The following is a 15,464-nucleotide window of genomic DNA, read 5'->3' as shown; positions in this document are numbered from 1 at the left end:
AAGAGAAAAGAACTCATCACACACAGGCATAAACCAACTGTCAAAACTTAGGCTGGCAATCTATCTGACTGAAAAGACAAAAAAGGCATAGCTTTTTCTGTACAGGGAGATGTTACTCAGGTTTTTACAAGCCCTGGGAAGCTTTCTTCTTGTTGGATCTGATGAGTCATTTGTCAGGCTCCTGGAGGGCTCTGCTTTGGTGTGGGAGCTGCAGGTGGGCTCCGGGGCTGGTGCAGTCAGCTCCCAGTGGGATGGTGGGACTCACACCAGCTTTGGGTTGAATTGTACTTATTGGGAAAGTGTTTTAACCTTTGTGAATTAGTACTCTCTGATGGGAAATCAGATCCTGAAAAGAAAGGCTTGTCCCATGTTCCCCCAAACAAGCATAACTGAATACAGTTAACGTCCTCCAGCCACAGAGTGATGTGACTTTGATCCTTATGAACAGCTGGATCTGCAGTGATGGGGAAAGGGAGTGTGGAAAAACCATGTCACGATCTCATGACATACAAAAGAATAAGGTGGAAGGGAAACACTGGCATTTAATCATAGAATCATAGAATGGTCTAGGTTAGAAGGGACCTCCAAAGGTCATACAGTCCAATGCCCTCTGCACTCAGCAGTGACATCCTGCACTACATCAGGTTGGCAGAGCCCTGCCGAGCCTGAGCTTGAGTATCTCCAGGGATGGGGCCTCAAGCACCTCCCTGGACAACCTGTTCCAGAGCTCCACCACCCTCATGGTGCAGAACTTGTTCCTAACATCCAATCTAAATCTGCTCTGCTCTGGTTTCAAACCAATGGCCTTCATCCTATCACTGCAGACCTTTGTAAACAGTCTCTCTCCATCCTTCTTGTAGGCTCCCTTCAGGTACTGGAAGGGTGCTATTAGATCTCCCCAGACCCTTCTCTTCTTCAGGCTGAAATGAGTGCTAACTCTCTTAGGTGATGTCTTATGGATTGGAAAGTCTGTGACAAGGGCTTGAAAGCATTCATTACTGAAAGTGAAAGATCAAGCAGGTAAAAAGGAACACACACCTTCTTTTCCAGCCTGTCAATCAGCTTCTGGAGTCTGTTGATCTGGGTCATCCACTGGCTGTCTTCCTCAATCCAGCCTTTAGAAAATAGAAATAATGAACATTTATACACATTAGTAAATGCTGGGACACAGCTTGTACACTTACTTTAATTCATAGAAAACTTCAGCCCAGCTTGCCAATCACTTTTGCTTCTGATGTTCACTTGGATGTAGCTAAAGGGCAGCATGATTTTGACTGTATGAGTTAAGATACAACTGAAATCCAATACAGAATGAGAACTGCATTCTAGATTGATGCCAGTGCTTTTGAAGTCATGCTGGTACTTGAAGAAAGAAATTGCTCTCCTCTGCAGATGGAACCAGCTCCTGACCTGAGCAGGTCCGAATGCAAAAGCATCTTTGGGTGTGTGTGGGGGTCACGTGTGTGCACACGTTTGATTTCCTTACGGCTTGAGCTACTACCCTCTATATGAAACTGGAGACTGATTTCTGCCAGTAAAGTATCTGAGTTAGTCAGCATGTCTGAATTCAGTTTCTGAGAGGCAGCCAGGTGTGTGTTTGTGTATATCCATGTGTTTGAAATGTCTTTACACTATGAGCACCATACCTGTGCTAAACTGAGGGCTAGTTGGCACCAGGCTGTTGTTCCTCTGAAGCCTTCGAGCTGAGCGTCTTCTTGGCCACTCGACCGGGAGGACTTCTGGTTTTGTCGGGCCTTGTCTGCACAGAAACACAGGAGATTGCAGGAGGTGAAACACATGGGAGTGCTCCCCTCTCTCTGGTCTCACAGCAGTGCTTGCTTGTTCCCTTTGGGAGGATCAAATGGGAAATACCTGGTGAGACCACTGAAGTACTTGACAGGCTTTCACCATTAATAACAAATTGTGTTTGGGCTGGCAGTCATTAGAGGAGTTAAAAAGAGGATTAAGATGGCTTAACCCTGTCTTTTAGGGAGAACAATCTCAAGGTCACTGTGTGTCCATGGTGTGGTTCTGCCCTGAGCTAAGGAACTATTTACACCAGGTCTTCATTCACAGGAGTTTCACAGCATCTCTGCAGAGGAACTGAGGCCACAAGAACAGCTATAGGTGAGGTATGGACACCAAAAATTGACTCCTTCAGCCTAAAGATTGACAAGCTAAACAGCAACGAGGATCTGCTCATGAGGAAGGAAAAGTGATGAGAATTAGCTAGTGTTGGGTGGAGGACAGATACATTGCTGGGAGCAGTATGGAAACAGAGCAGATACAGAAATTCTGTTTGTACCGTGATGATGGAGTCACAGGAGCTTGAGGGTTTGTGTGGGGACTGAAGATTGTCTGCAGGGCATCATCCAGCTGGAGAGCAATGAAGGACCAGGACTGCAGTTAAATCTGAGCACTTAGTTGGATGAGTGGTTGCAAAGAATATTAGACAACTGCCTAAACAGTTCAGTAGATAATTCCCAGGTCATTGCTTGGGAAAGCTCTCTAGTCTCCTGAAGCACAGAATGAAGGCTCACCAAAAATTGGAATTCAGAATTAGAATTGGAATTAACCAGGGTGGGAAAGACCTTTGAGACCATCGAGTCCAACCTATCCCCCAACACCATCTGATCCACTAAACCCTGGCACCAAGTGCCTCATCCAGGCTCTTCTTAAACACCTCCAGTGATGGTGACTCCACCCCACTAAATGAAGATGTTTTAGGGTGGCATTTTCTGCAGCATAAAATCCCTTGGCAGCAAGCCAAATTATGGTCTTTCCCCATGGTGAACACTCTTAAATTAGTTCAGGAATATCTTAATGGGATTCTGGTTTGGACAGTTTGCCTCTGAGTTAAGTTAAATACAACTGAAGATGTAAGCTCTGGGGCACCTGCACTAGGGAGTAACTCATTTTCCAATGCTACCTTGGAACAACTGTACTGGTAAAAGTGGAGAAAGGAATCTAGACAATGTCCATGCAGAGGAGAGCACTGGCAGCAGAAGAGGTGTTCACATCACCCAGCTCTATGCACCCAAAGTAGACAGTCTGTGTCACTCAGCTGGTCCTTCTAGATTGTGTTTCTAGAGGGTCTGTCTTAAGAGGCAACTCAGAGAAGAAGTCAGTGATGACTCCAGAGGGTCTAAGAGAACCTAAGTTAGGCTCCTACTCTTAACCCACTCTTCAAGACTTCTTTCTCTCCCATCAGTTGTGTGGGGAACCTGAAGCTGTATGCATGAAGGAAGGGAGGTCTATAATATGCTCACACTCAGAATCCATCCCAAGCCTTTCAAAACCTGCTTGATTCCTGCAGTCAAGCTTCTGGCACAAAGTCACAGGGTGCTATTCAGGTGCTTCAGAAGTTTCAGAACCAGCATCAAATCATAATAACAAAAGACATTTCCAAAAGCAAGAAAGGGGAAACCAATGCCTTTTAAAGCAAGCAAGTGCCGAGGTAGTCTTTGTCCTTGAAACACAACAACTTGTATCTTGCTTTCCCCTTTGTCTTTCACAAGAGCCTACTGAGGAGAAGAAATCCATAAAGCCACTATCTGTTAAAAAATGGTTTCGTCCTTCATCCTACAAACTCTTACCTATGAGGTCATGGTGTCACATCCAGCTTGGAATTTGGTATCAAATCAAACTCCTTGGATGGATGTAGGTTACCCTGGTGACTGAGAGTTTATAGTGTTAGATGCTAAGAAACACCATGGCCCTATGTCCTAGGAAGAAGCTGTAACAAGCTAGAGCCTTGCTATTTCTCCTCTTAACCTTGGCATCCTTGTGCAACCAGGAGTGGAAACCAATCATAAAGCCAGAAGAAACAAACAAGGAGATAATAAACTGTCTTGGTAATTTCAGAGCTTTTCGCATTGCAGTGCTCTGGTTTCAGCATTTGATATTAAATAGTCAGTGGATTTAACAAGAAGTCAAAGGAGAAGAGCCTAGGATGTAAGAAAATGGTCCTCCTACATGCAACCCACCCCAGGATTGTATTGGAACCTGCTTGTATTCAATTTCCATTCCTATTAGTGAGTTCCCATATGGAATAAAAACTGTATCTGTATTTCTGTTGGTATTCCCTACGTCAGGTTGCTGGGTGAAATGCAAAATGATTTTGGAGGTCCATGGTGACCCAGCTCCTCCTTCAGCAGCTGGGCAGAAGGTTTGCTCACCTCTCCTGGCGAGTCTGCTCCTCTGTGGTTTCCATGGCACACTCCAGGGAACTCTGGAGGGACTGAAGCTGGTTGAGTGTTTCCTTCAAAAGAAAGCGAGTCACAAACTGCTCCAAATTAGAAGCTTCCTGGTAGTCCTAAAACAAAACAAAACAAACAACACAAAAACAAACAAACAAAAAGTAAGGATTTGCTTACTGGATTAGAAACATGTCAGGGAAGATTCAGACTTCATTCAGAAAGGAAGCAGCTTGGATGTTTTCATGTTTATACATCACATAACCTCTGTTTCTGGGCAAAAAGAGCTCTGAATTTGCAGATATAGACTCTGATCCCTTCTCAGATCCCTTCTCTGGAGACTTTCAAAACCTGCTTGGATGCATTCTGTGCAATCTGCTGTAGGCAAACCTGCTTTAGCTGAGGGGTTGGACTAGACAGTCCCTAGAGGCCCCTCCCAACCCCCACTGTTCTGTGAATCTGTGGGGTTAAAGATCATCTGGAATGGTCCTTTAGTGCCAGCTTTCAGTGTGTGGGTGCCAGTGACAGAGAGGACACACAGAGATGGTCCTGGCTGGAAAATGCCCCTGTAATGTTGGCAAAACATGCTGCTTTCCCAGCAGGAGGCAGAGCATAAGGGTAGTGTAGTTGTTTAGGTGGGTTGGATTGGTTGACGGGTTGGACGCGATGATCTTGAAGGTCTCTTCCAACCTGGTTCATTCTATGTATTCTATGGTATGCTCCTCAACTGGTGAGAAAAGCTAACTTCAACTGGGTGTTATGCCTGATAAAAGACACCGTGGCATCAGGATAACTCTGAAGCAGCTTTTCCTTTATCAGACAGTTCTTCTGGGGCAAAAAAAAACACTTTCAGAGACTTCAGAGCTATGGAGTCTGACACCCTACAGAGACCCTCCTGGTTTCCAGCTGCTGTCCCAGAAGAGGGTCTCGTCCTGCCCCCGGGTCTCCTGGAAGTCCTGTATGCTATTTGCCAGGCCTTAGCAGACATCTTGGGCATCCTTGAATATCCCAGGTTTTCTAGAAGCTCACTAGATGCCTGTTGGAACCCCTCAATCCTTCTGTATTGTTGACTTCATGTCATAGGAAAATTCCATTTGGGGTGGTTAAAAGAGCTTTTGCCAGCTTCCTGAGCACTGAGTAGTTCCCAGCCACCAGCAGGTTGCATTTCCAATAAGCTACAGCAAGACTAAAAATAAAAGTGATAGAGCTAAATTGTCCTCACTGAATAGCTAACACACAGCAACAATTCCCTGCCTTGATAACTTAAGGAAGGAAACTCAGCCTCTAAGCTCCTGATTTTCAGCATTCACAAGTCAATAGAACCAAGATGTCAAGCACTTGAAGGGAGCTGCTCTGACTTCATCTATCTACGCACATCACTACTCAGTGACAGACTTTATTTCCTGTGCTTCAGGCTGGCAAAGTTTCTCCTCACTGTATTTATGTGTGACTGCAAGCAACAGGCTGGAACAAAACTGCAGCTTGCTGAAAATGTTTTGTTTATTTGGGTAGTGCAAAAGTTGAGATGATGTCTTTTAATTAAATATGCTTCTGTGCTTTGTTCTCAAAGGTGTCAGGAAACAAGCAAACAAAAGGCTCGCAGCAACAAGCCTTCTGTAAAGTTTTGCTGAGGTTTTGATTCTTAATGCTTCCTGTACATAAGATGAAGAGGTGAGATGAACAGAACTACCCAGATTGTACTTTGATCAGGAAAATGGCAGCCTGGCAGGTACAAAAAACCCAACCCAGCTGACACCAATGATTAATTTGTCCTCACCACTCCTGTGTAAGCAACTCATGCAGACTCCCTATCTTCAAGAGAGAAATGAGCAAATATCTAATGCCACACATCCCTCTAAAAACCCTCAGATTTGTGCTTCCCTTCCTTCTGCACAGATAAAACACAGGAGAGCAGCTTCAAAACAGACAGGCTGTAGCTCCCCTAGCATCCTCTGGTAAGATGATTTATGTATTAAAAGAGTGCTGCTCATAAATGCAGCTCAGCCTTCCCCCTGCTGAGAGATGCTCCTGGCTGTATCTGGTTTCTCTGTATGTTTAGCTTAGCACCTTCCCATCAAGCAGCAGAACATGAACCACTCTCATGCCTCCAAAGGCTGTCTTCCCAGGTGCTGTTTAGTTTGGATAAGCTGAAAGGATCTGGTCCCAGAATACTGGAAGGAACTGTGGTTTCAAAGCTTCTTGGATGCTCTAACACACTGGAATATTTTCTCCCACAGATGACTTGATATTTTCACTTTCAGATAGCACAGGACTGGAAAATGGGAGACTAAGGGGAATGATTTTAAGCTGAGGGAGAGTAGGTTTAGACTGGACCTTAGGAAGAAGTTCTGCAGTACAAGGGTGGCAAGACTCTGGAAGAGGCTGCCCAGGGAGGTTGTGGATGCCTTCTCTCTGGGGGTGTTCAAGGCCAGGCTAGATGAGGCTTTGAGCAGCTGAGTCTAGTTGGGAGGTGTTCCTGCCCATGGTGGGGAGGTTGGAGGAGATGAGCTCTGAGCTCCCTTCCAACCTGACCCATTCTGTGATGCTATGATTTGACTTATAGGCAGCTCTAAGGTCCCTCCACAGTCTTCTCTTCTCCAGGCTGAACTACCTCAGCTCCCTCAGTCTCTCCTCACAGCAGAGCTCCTCCATCCTTTGGATCATCTTTTTGGCCCTCCTCTGGACTCTCTCCAACAGCTCTGTGTCCTTCTTATGCTGGGGACACCAGAACTAGATGCAGCCTTCGTGGATTAACACAGGCAAGAAAGGGAAGAGAAGTCTCTTTCTTTACTACAAACTCTACATTTTAGGAGCTTCTGCTGTCTTGTTCTGTATACACAGAACCAGGAGGGTTTACATTTTTCAGACATGCTGATCAACTGTTAGCTTTTCATTGAAGCCTGGCACATCTGCCTTTTTGGAGGTTTCCTTGGAAACTGAAGCTGAATAATTTTACTAAGGCTCCAACTTCCCAGCTGCCTCCCATGCAAAGTATCTACTGAGTGTGGGCAGTCTGAATCGGTAGGAAAGGGAAGGACAGGCTTGGTGGGTGTAGGAAGGGCTGAGTGGTGATGGCTTATCTGCCTCTGATGGTCAGGACTATTAAAATCCATGAAGTCCCAAGTCCCTGCTTTTCCCCCCAAGGTATTTAAGACTGATGACTCTTTCCTGCCTTATTTAATGGTAGTCATTGATACACTTGAAGTCATTAAAATCTTTTACTAGCAGGTTTTCTGCTTCAAAAATTTGGATGATTTTTCCCAATTCAATCTATTCCCCACATTTGGTGTGGCACAGGGAACCCTCTCATAGTGTGACACTGTGTAGAGCATTCCTGTGGTTGACTGAATTTTCCCCCCAACATTAACTTTGCCAGCTCAGCTCAGTTGGAAGCAAATGGAAGCTGTGTTTGCAGGCAACACTACAACCTACAACAGAATGCAATGAAGATGTCCAAAATACACAGGAGTTACAAGATTGACAGGGATTTACAACTGATAAACAACACAAAAACCCCCTGGTCAAAGAGGAGGGAAGCTGTCCCTCTGCCCTCCCCTCTCACCCCTTGTCAAAAAGGGAGAAAGGAGCAGAGAAAAAGTAGCTGTTAGACTTCACCAAAACAATGCAGCCAAGGCCTGGCAGAAGCAGGTTAGTAATCCCTTCAGAGCACAGAGTGAGCAGAGAAGAGATCAGAAGAGGGAAACATTGCTTTGGTACAGCCAGTCTCATAGAATAGAATAGAATAAACCAGGTTGGAAGAGACCTTCAAGATCATCGTGTCCAACCTATCATCCAACACCACCTAATCAACTAACCCATGGCACCAAGCACCCCATCAAGTCTCCTCCTGAACACCTCCAGTGATGGTGACTCCACCACCTCCCCGGGCAGCCCATTCCAATGGGCAATCACTCGCTCTGTGTAAAACTTCCTCCTGACCTCCAGCCTGAACTTCCCCTGGTGCAGCCTGAGACTGTGTCCTCTTGTTCTGGTGCTGGCTGCCTGGGAGAAGAGACCAACCTTTGCCTGTTTACAACCCCCCCTTCAGGTAGTTGTAGAGAGCAATAAGGTCACCCCTGAGTCTCCTCCTCTCCAGGCTAAGCAGCCCCAGCTCCCTCAGCCTCTCCTCACAGGGCTGTGTTCCAAGCCCCTCACCAACTTCGTTGCCCTTCTCTGGACTCGTTCCAGCAAGTCAACCTCCTTCCTAAACTGAGGGGCCCAGAACTGGACACAGGACTCGAGGTGTGGCCTAACCAGTGCAGTGTACAGGGGCAGAATGACCTCCCTGCTCCTGCTGGCCACACTGTTCCTGATGCAGGCCAGGATGCCATTGGCCCTCCTGGCCACCTGGGCACACTGCAGGCTCATGTTCAGCCTACCATCAACCAGCACCCCCAGGTCCCTCTCTGCCTGGCTGCTCTCAGCCACTCTGACCCCAGCCTGTAGCTCTGCATGGGGTTGTTGTGGCCAATGTGCAGAACCCGGCACTTGGATGTGTTCAATCTCCTGCCCTTGGACTCTGCCCATCTGTCCAGCCTGTCGAGGTCCCTCTGCAAAGCCTCTCTACCCTCCAGCAGATCAACTCCTGTCCCCAGCTTGGTGTCATCAGCAAATTTACTGATGATGGACTCAATGCCCTCATCCAGATCATCAATAAAGATGGCAGATATCTCTCCAATGAAATTGGTTAGAATTATCTTGATTTCCCTTTTCACACCCAGTAGTGATTGATTAACATTTTGCTACTTTTCTGCTCAAAATCTGTAACAAAATTTTATGGCATAGCCTCAAACTGCCACAGTCCCTCACAGCATTTGGAAGGACAATTTTGGTCATATCTGAGCTGTAAAACTCTGCAGGCTGAGTTTTAACAGCTTCACCACTTTGGCAGGCCTGGATTGTGCTACAAACACGTATCATAGTATCATAGTATCATAGTATCATAGTATCATTCAGGGTTGGAAGGGACCACAAGGATCATCTAGTTCCAACCCCCCTGCGTGTGGAAGAACTCAAATCTGAATTGTGACTTTATCTGGACAGGAGAAATACTGCATGCATGTTCAAGGAAATCAAATACACAATGTACAGAAAATGCCACCATTTTTACTCACTTTCTTTGTCTTGTCCATAGCCTTCAGTATGGTCATGTTTAAGTCTTCCAAGACAGAAAGAACATTTTCATACTCTCCCAAGTGCTGGGAGAAATATTCTGAAAGAAGAAGAAACTCCACATCACCTATTAATGACCTGAAAAAAATCACCATTGTTCCATTAAATATCAATTCCATCGAGTCTGAGCTCAGTCATGGTACTATTAACTATTTACATATAAAAAAACAAAGAAGAGTTACAATGAAAAGGATCTTTTTATATTTAAATTCTGTATTATTTCCTCTCAAAAGCATTCCTGGACTACTTAAAATGCCAAATCAGTTTCACAACATCTTCTTTCAGTAAAGGATTTGCCACATTGACAAGGCAAAAAAAATGTTTGAGAGCTGGAACAGACCTATTGTCAAAATATCTACATTCTCATTCTAAACTGGACTCCAGTCTAATAGGCAATTTTATTCTTTTCCCAGTTATTAACAGGAAATGAAGTTTTCCTGTGTATGTTCTAAATCTGATTATATTGATACAAAAATAAGCAATCCTGGTAAAGCCCTTGGAGGAGTAAGCTCAAGTGGGGGTCTTCAGAATAGAATAGCATAGAACGGAATGGAATGGAATGGAATGGGATGGGATGGGATGGAATAGAATAGAATAGAATAGAATAGAATAGAATAGAATAGAATAGAATAGAATAGAATAGAATAGAATAGAATAGAATAGAATAGAATAGAATAGAATAGAATAGAATAGAATAGAATAGAACAGAACTGAACTGACCAGGTTGGAAGAGACCTTTGAGATCATCCAGTCCAACCTATCACCCAACACCATCTAATCAACTAAACCATGGCACCAAGCATCCCATCCAGTCTCTTCCTAAACACCTCCAGGGATGGTGACTCCACCACCTCCCTGGGCAGCACATTCCAATGGCCAATAACTCTTTCTATGAAGAACTTCTTCCTAACATCCAGCCTAACTCTTCTGTGAGTTGGGGTTAGCTGAGACAAGTTGCTTCTCTCTGGGAAATGAGAAGACCCCACGCTGCCAGGGTGAGCTGCTAGTCCCAGCTGCTGTGATTGTCTTTTCAACAAATGTGATGCATGCAAAATACCTGTGGCCAAATTCATGGAAGCAAGTTGAGATGCAGGATGTCCTTGTGTAGCTGCTCACAGCAAAGGACATTTTAACAGAAAGAGCTGGTTGGAAAATCAAGGGATTGCAGCCAGATGACAAGGGAAACCTGGGGTATCGTGACCTGAGTTCCCATTTGGTTGATGCAGCAAAATACAACAGAGGGAGGCAAAGAAAGGCAAAAGTGTGAAAATGAAAAAGGGGAGGAAAGAAAGAAAGAAAAGGAGAAGGAGAGAGGGAGAAAAGGAGAAAGAGAGAGGAAGGAAGGAGGGAAGGAGGGAAGGAGGGAAAAGATAGAGACTATGTTAGACAAGGCATTCAGACATCCATCACCTGGGAGAGCATGAAAACCAACATCTAAATGGCAGAGAGGAAGAACATGAATGGCCAGGAGCTTTTAGAAATACTGACTAGCAATGCGTTGAGGCTTTTAAGAGGTCAGCACAAGCTTCTCAGGGCAGACAAAAAAGCATAAGGAGCACTGTGATGCAGCTTCTCTTGTTGAGAGGCTGAATGAAATGATTTAGAATGAAAAAGTATTGTGAATTGGTATCCTGGAAGTGGAGCTTCATTTCTCGGGGGAAATGAGGCACATGTTGAGTGAACTCAGTACCAGATTCAGGGAAGAGCCTAGTGGCAGTCCATGAAAGGTGTAAAAGGCTACTGAAGCAGCCCCTGTTGAATCCAAACAGGCAGTTGAGGGAGCCAGTGCTGGGCTGACCCTCTCCTTTGGCCCGCTTGAGTTAGCTGGTGGGGTCTGAGGTGCTGAGCAAACCTGCCAGCCTCCAGCACAACACTAACAGCAAGAAATCCCTTGTGGAACAAACCCGCCCGTCTTCCTTGGCTGCTTTTACACCATTTTGGCCAGGTGCTCAATCAGCACAAGGTGTCACAGTGCAATCCACTGCATCTGGGTTTCTTGTCATGCATTCATGAAGACAGGCTGAGGAGCCTCTCAGTGAGTTCCTGGCCACTGGTGCAGTGATCCCGTGGGTAAGTACATGAGCTGGCATTCAACTTGCCAGTTCTTTCATCTTTTATTGTTGACCATTGGAAAATTCATCAGGCTACCATCAGAAACAGGCTGGGTTTGACAAGTGTAGCTGCTCTTTGGACATTTTGTGGGAGGACTTGCAGAAACTTACTCTGAATTGCTTCCTGGTGCAAGCAGCACTCTCACATCAGGTGCTGTAAGATTAGCTGGAGAGCAAAGAGGGTTTCACAGCCCAGAACAGGGTAGTGAAGTGGGTACCTGGGCCAAATCCTAGGCCTGGCAGGATTAAGGATGATAGAAGTTGACAACTGCTGGTCTCACTGGCTCAGGTTGGAGGAAAGCAAGGATTTTTCCTCCAGTGGGGGACTAATATGACAATCTCTTTCAAAACTGCCAAAGCACTCACACCTCTGAAAGTGATCAACCAGCTAGGAAAAACCAAACCATCATTCACATGAAAGGCAAATGAGATAAAAGTGATCTGCCTTTACATCAGAACAGGTCCTGAAGCTCAGAGAATGTAAAATATTGATTAGGAAAAATATTTTCAAAGTAATTTCTGCATGTAAGGGATGACAGAGCCTGAAAAGATTACCAACCATCTGCCTTTCCCCAGGAGTTCTTTCAATGGGAATTATTTTCTGTCTGAGCTACAGAGATTAAACAGGAAAAAAATATTAAAAAGCCATCCTATCACATGGTGTATCCACTTGCACAGGGCTGCTGCCAGCACAGATTATCGTCTTGCCCCCAAAAGAACTTACCACAGAGCTCTTCTGTGTCGAGATTGCTGAAAAGAGAAGAGTGTAGAAGGTTAGTGAGCTTAGGAATGCTTTTCTGAGGAATTGGTACATAGTAGGACTCAAAGATTAGCCTGACTGGGATAGGAAGCCTCCTTACCTGGGCTGTAGCAGGAGCTGTGAATGCCTGGCCCGTGCTGGCTTTGCTCTGCTGCAACATGGAGGCTTGTCCTCAGCCAAAGGCTGTAGCAGGGCTGCAGCCTTTCTGAAGCTGGGTGCAGTTGTAGCCTCCCTTCCCAGTCATGTTCCCACTGGCACCTTCCTACTCACCAGCAACCTTCTTTGAAGTTCCCTGCCCAGCCTTTGTGCATCATGCTGCAGAGTCAATGCTCCTCAGGCTCTATGCATTTGGTCCCAGTGCTAGCAGAAATCCATCTAAACACCAGAGACTGTCTGGTTTGGGGTTTTCTTCCCCCTAGCACTATGCCTGTACTCTTCTGTGGCTGTGATGCTGGACAGCACGGCTCAGAGAGCTTGGGAAGTTCATGGTCAGCCCAACAACTTTCTCCTGTTTGCAATCCCCATTGTGCAATAGCGCTTCAAGGGAGAGAGTACAATGGGAGGATAAACCCAGACACAGCCCATCAGCACACATAGTTTCTAGGACTTGCTGGCCATATAAGCCTGTTTCAGTGGTATTCATTTCAGCAAAATTAGTGATGTGAAAAGTATAGCAGTGTTGTCATATTCCCAGCTGGTACAGGCAAAAATGTTTTCTATACACCCCTAAACTCTTCAAACAGATTTCATCTTGATCAGCTTCTAAGCACCATCTTTCTGAGACTTTAACAGTCAGAAGAAAAAGCATTTGACCTAGAGCTTGATTCTGATGTTAGCACATTGACTTTCTTCCAAGGAGGAGGACAAACTGATTATCAAAGAACCTTAAAAGCCTGAATGTCTTATTTTTGCTTGAACCTTGCTGAGGGGTGAATCTTGCACAGCTGCTTGCACTGAGGATTCTTTTCACTCCTCTTTTTAATGGGATTTTTTTCAATTGATCTTTTCATGATGCCACAGGGTTATCTTCGAGTCACTTTCACCAACACTGACTTCCATGCATCTGGCTTTTATTTCATGAGAAGCAGGCAGAAGTTGCAGGATCCTGGTTTGTCACAAACTTGCATACTCAGGGCCATAAAACCTTCTGAACATTTTTAATTGATGATATAGGTAAGATTTCCCCCACATTTTTTTTTAACTGCAGGTGACCTTGTCTGCATCTGAACATGCCAGGTTGGATGGCTGCAAATGAGTCTTGCATCTGCTTTGTCCAACAACCTTAGTAGCAGGTGTAATGAAATTGATAGTAAGAATTGGCTTGAGAAACTTCACTCTTAGATCAACAAACTATGTGATGGGAAAATGTGTCTGTGACTCCTTAAGGCTGCTCACCAGAGATCACTGTGGCACCAACTATCACCTGTGTCACACCAACCACTTCTGCAGTTCAGCACGTTTGGAAAGTTCCAGATGTTCACTCTTTGAATGTAAACTGCAGCACTGAAAGCTGGAAAATTCCCTGAGGCATAAAAAGCAGTGGCTGGCTAGAATGCTGTTAAATCATAGAATCATGGAATTGTCAGGGTTGGAAGGGACCTCAAGGATCAGCCAGCTCCAACCCCCCTACCATGGGCAGGGACACCTCACACTACAGCAGGTTGCCCACAGCCACATCCAGCCTGGCTGCAAACACCTCCAGGCAGGAGGCTTCCACCACCTCCCTGGGCAACCTGTGCCAGGCTCTCGCCACCCTCATGGGGAACAACTTCTTCCTAACATCCAAGCTGAATCTACCCATTTCTAGTTTTGCTTCATTCCCCCCAGTCCTATCACTCCCTGACACCTTCAAAAGTCCCTCCCCAGCTTTCTTGGAGCCCCCTTCAGATACTGGAAGGCCACTGGAAGGTCTCCTCAGAGACTGGTCTTCTCCAAACAGGACATCCCCAGCTCCCTCAGTCTGTCTCCATAGCAGAGCAGCTCCAGCCCTCTGCTCATCCCGTGGCCCTTCTCTGGACACCTTCCAGCACCTCCAGATCCTTCCTGGCACAGAGGCTCCAGCACTGGCCCCAGAGCTCCAGCTGTGGTCTCAGCAGAGTGGAGCAGAGGGGCAGAATCCCCTCCCTGGCCCTGCTGGCCACACTTCTCTTGCTGCAGCCCAGGATCTGCTTGGCTCTCTGGGCTGCAAGTGCTCACTGCTGGCTCCTGTGGAGCTTCTCCTCCCCCAGCACCCCCAAGACCTTTTCTTCAGTGCTGCTCTCAAGCCAGTCCCTGCCCAGCCTCTATCAGTGCTTGGGATTGCCCTGACCCAGCTGCAGGACCTTGCCCTTGGTCTTGTTGAACCTCCTGAGTTTGTCCTGGGCCCAGCTCTGTAGCCTGTCCATGACACGAGTTTGCTGTTATGATGCCTGCTCCTTGTTCATTGTCTCTAAATTTTCTGCCCCTTCACATCCTCTGCCCTAATGCCTTCTCTTTGTCAAAACCATCCCTCATTTCTCAATGTGCAGCTGGATAGCTGTGTTGTTTTGGACAGCCTTTCACATTGCTAGCCAGCCAAATTCACCCTCCCTTTTCAAATTTCCTATTGAAATCCCTTCTGGTCATTGTTCTTCTGCAGTACCCTCAGCATCTTGGTAGCAAAATAGTAAGGGAGTGGCTGGGAGGCTTCCAGCCTTGCTGTCACCAGAGCACTGCTGTTTGTCCTTGTGACAGAAGCAACACAGCTGCAAGTGGACTGCAAGTAACAATGGAAAACAATTTGGGGGCTGAATTGATATTCACTTGGAACTGAGCACCTGAACAACAAGACAGTTACTGTCCAGAGTGATCTGTGCAGCAGCTTTCAGAAAGGCTGTGACAGAAAGGAATGATCTAAAGAGCAGGATTTTCAGCCCAGCATGCTCACAGGATTTCCTTCGCTATTATAGAGAGCAGCTCCAGCGTTCCTGGCAGCCTGTGTGAAGAGAATGCTGTTCTGGGCTGAGAAACTATAATTTAGTGTCACTGATTGTTTCATGCTCTGAGCAGTAATAACATACTGCTTCAAACACAGTCATGAACAAACCTGGGAATTCTTTTTCTGTGTACAAACAATGCTGAGCTCCCTGCAGAATGCTCGATAAGCAATTAAAGAGGTTTCAAACACGTTTAGTAGTACAGGAGTGAGGAGCACACCAGGGCTGCTTCTGCAGCTCTGCACACGTGTTTAGAGGGGGCACCTGCTCA

The 15,464-nt window shown here is 45.9% G+C and overlaps 1 protein-coding gene across 1 annotated transcript in view; it reads right to left on the bottom strand.

Annotated features, from left to right (window-relative positions):
* The window catches only part of NECAB1 (N-terminal EF-hand calcium binding protein 1), a 59,558-nt gene that overhangs the window by 19,990 nt on the left and 24,104 nt on the right, over positions 1–15,464 (bottom strand). The window contains exons 4-8 of the mRNA XM_068165873.1: positions 12,204–12,229; positions 9,311–9,408; positions 4,179–4,315; positions 1,647–1,759; positions 1,039–1,115 (exon numbers count right to left, since the gene is read on the bottom strand). Coding sequence (XP_068021974.1) covers positions 1,039–1,115; positions 1,647–1,759; positions 4,179–4,315; positions 9,311–9,408; positions 12,204–12,229 — 451 coding nt within the window. The remainder of the gene's footprint in view (positions 1–1,038; positions 1,116–1,646; positions 1,760–4,178; positions 4,316–9,310; positions 9,409–12,203; positions 12,230–15,464) is intronic.

This window comes from Melanerpes formicivorus, unplaced genomic scaffold (assembly GCF_026170545.1).
Source record: "Melanerpes formicivorus ecotype bairdi unplaced genomic scaffold, bMelFor1.0.p_v2 SCAF_94, whole genome shotgun sequence".
In the NCBI taxonomy this organism is placed as follows: domain Eukaryota; kingdom Metazoa; phylum Chordata; class Aves; order Piciformes; family Picidae; genus Melanerpes; species Melanerpes formicivorus.
Note: the sequence above shows the minus strand (reverse complement) of the source record. Positions and strands in the feature narration are given on the sequence as shown.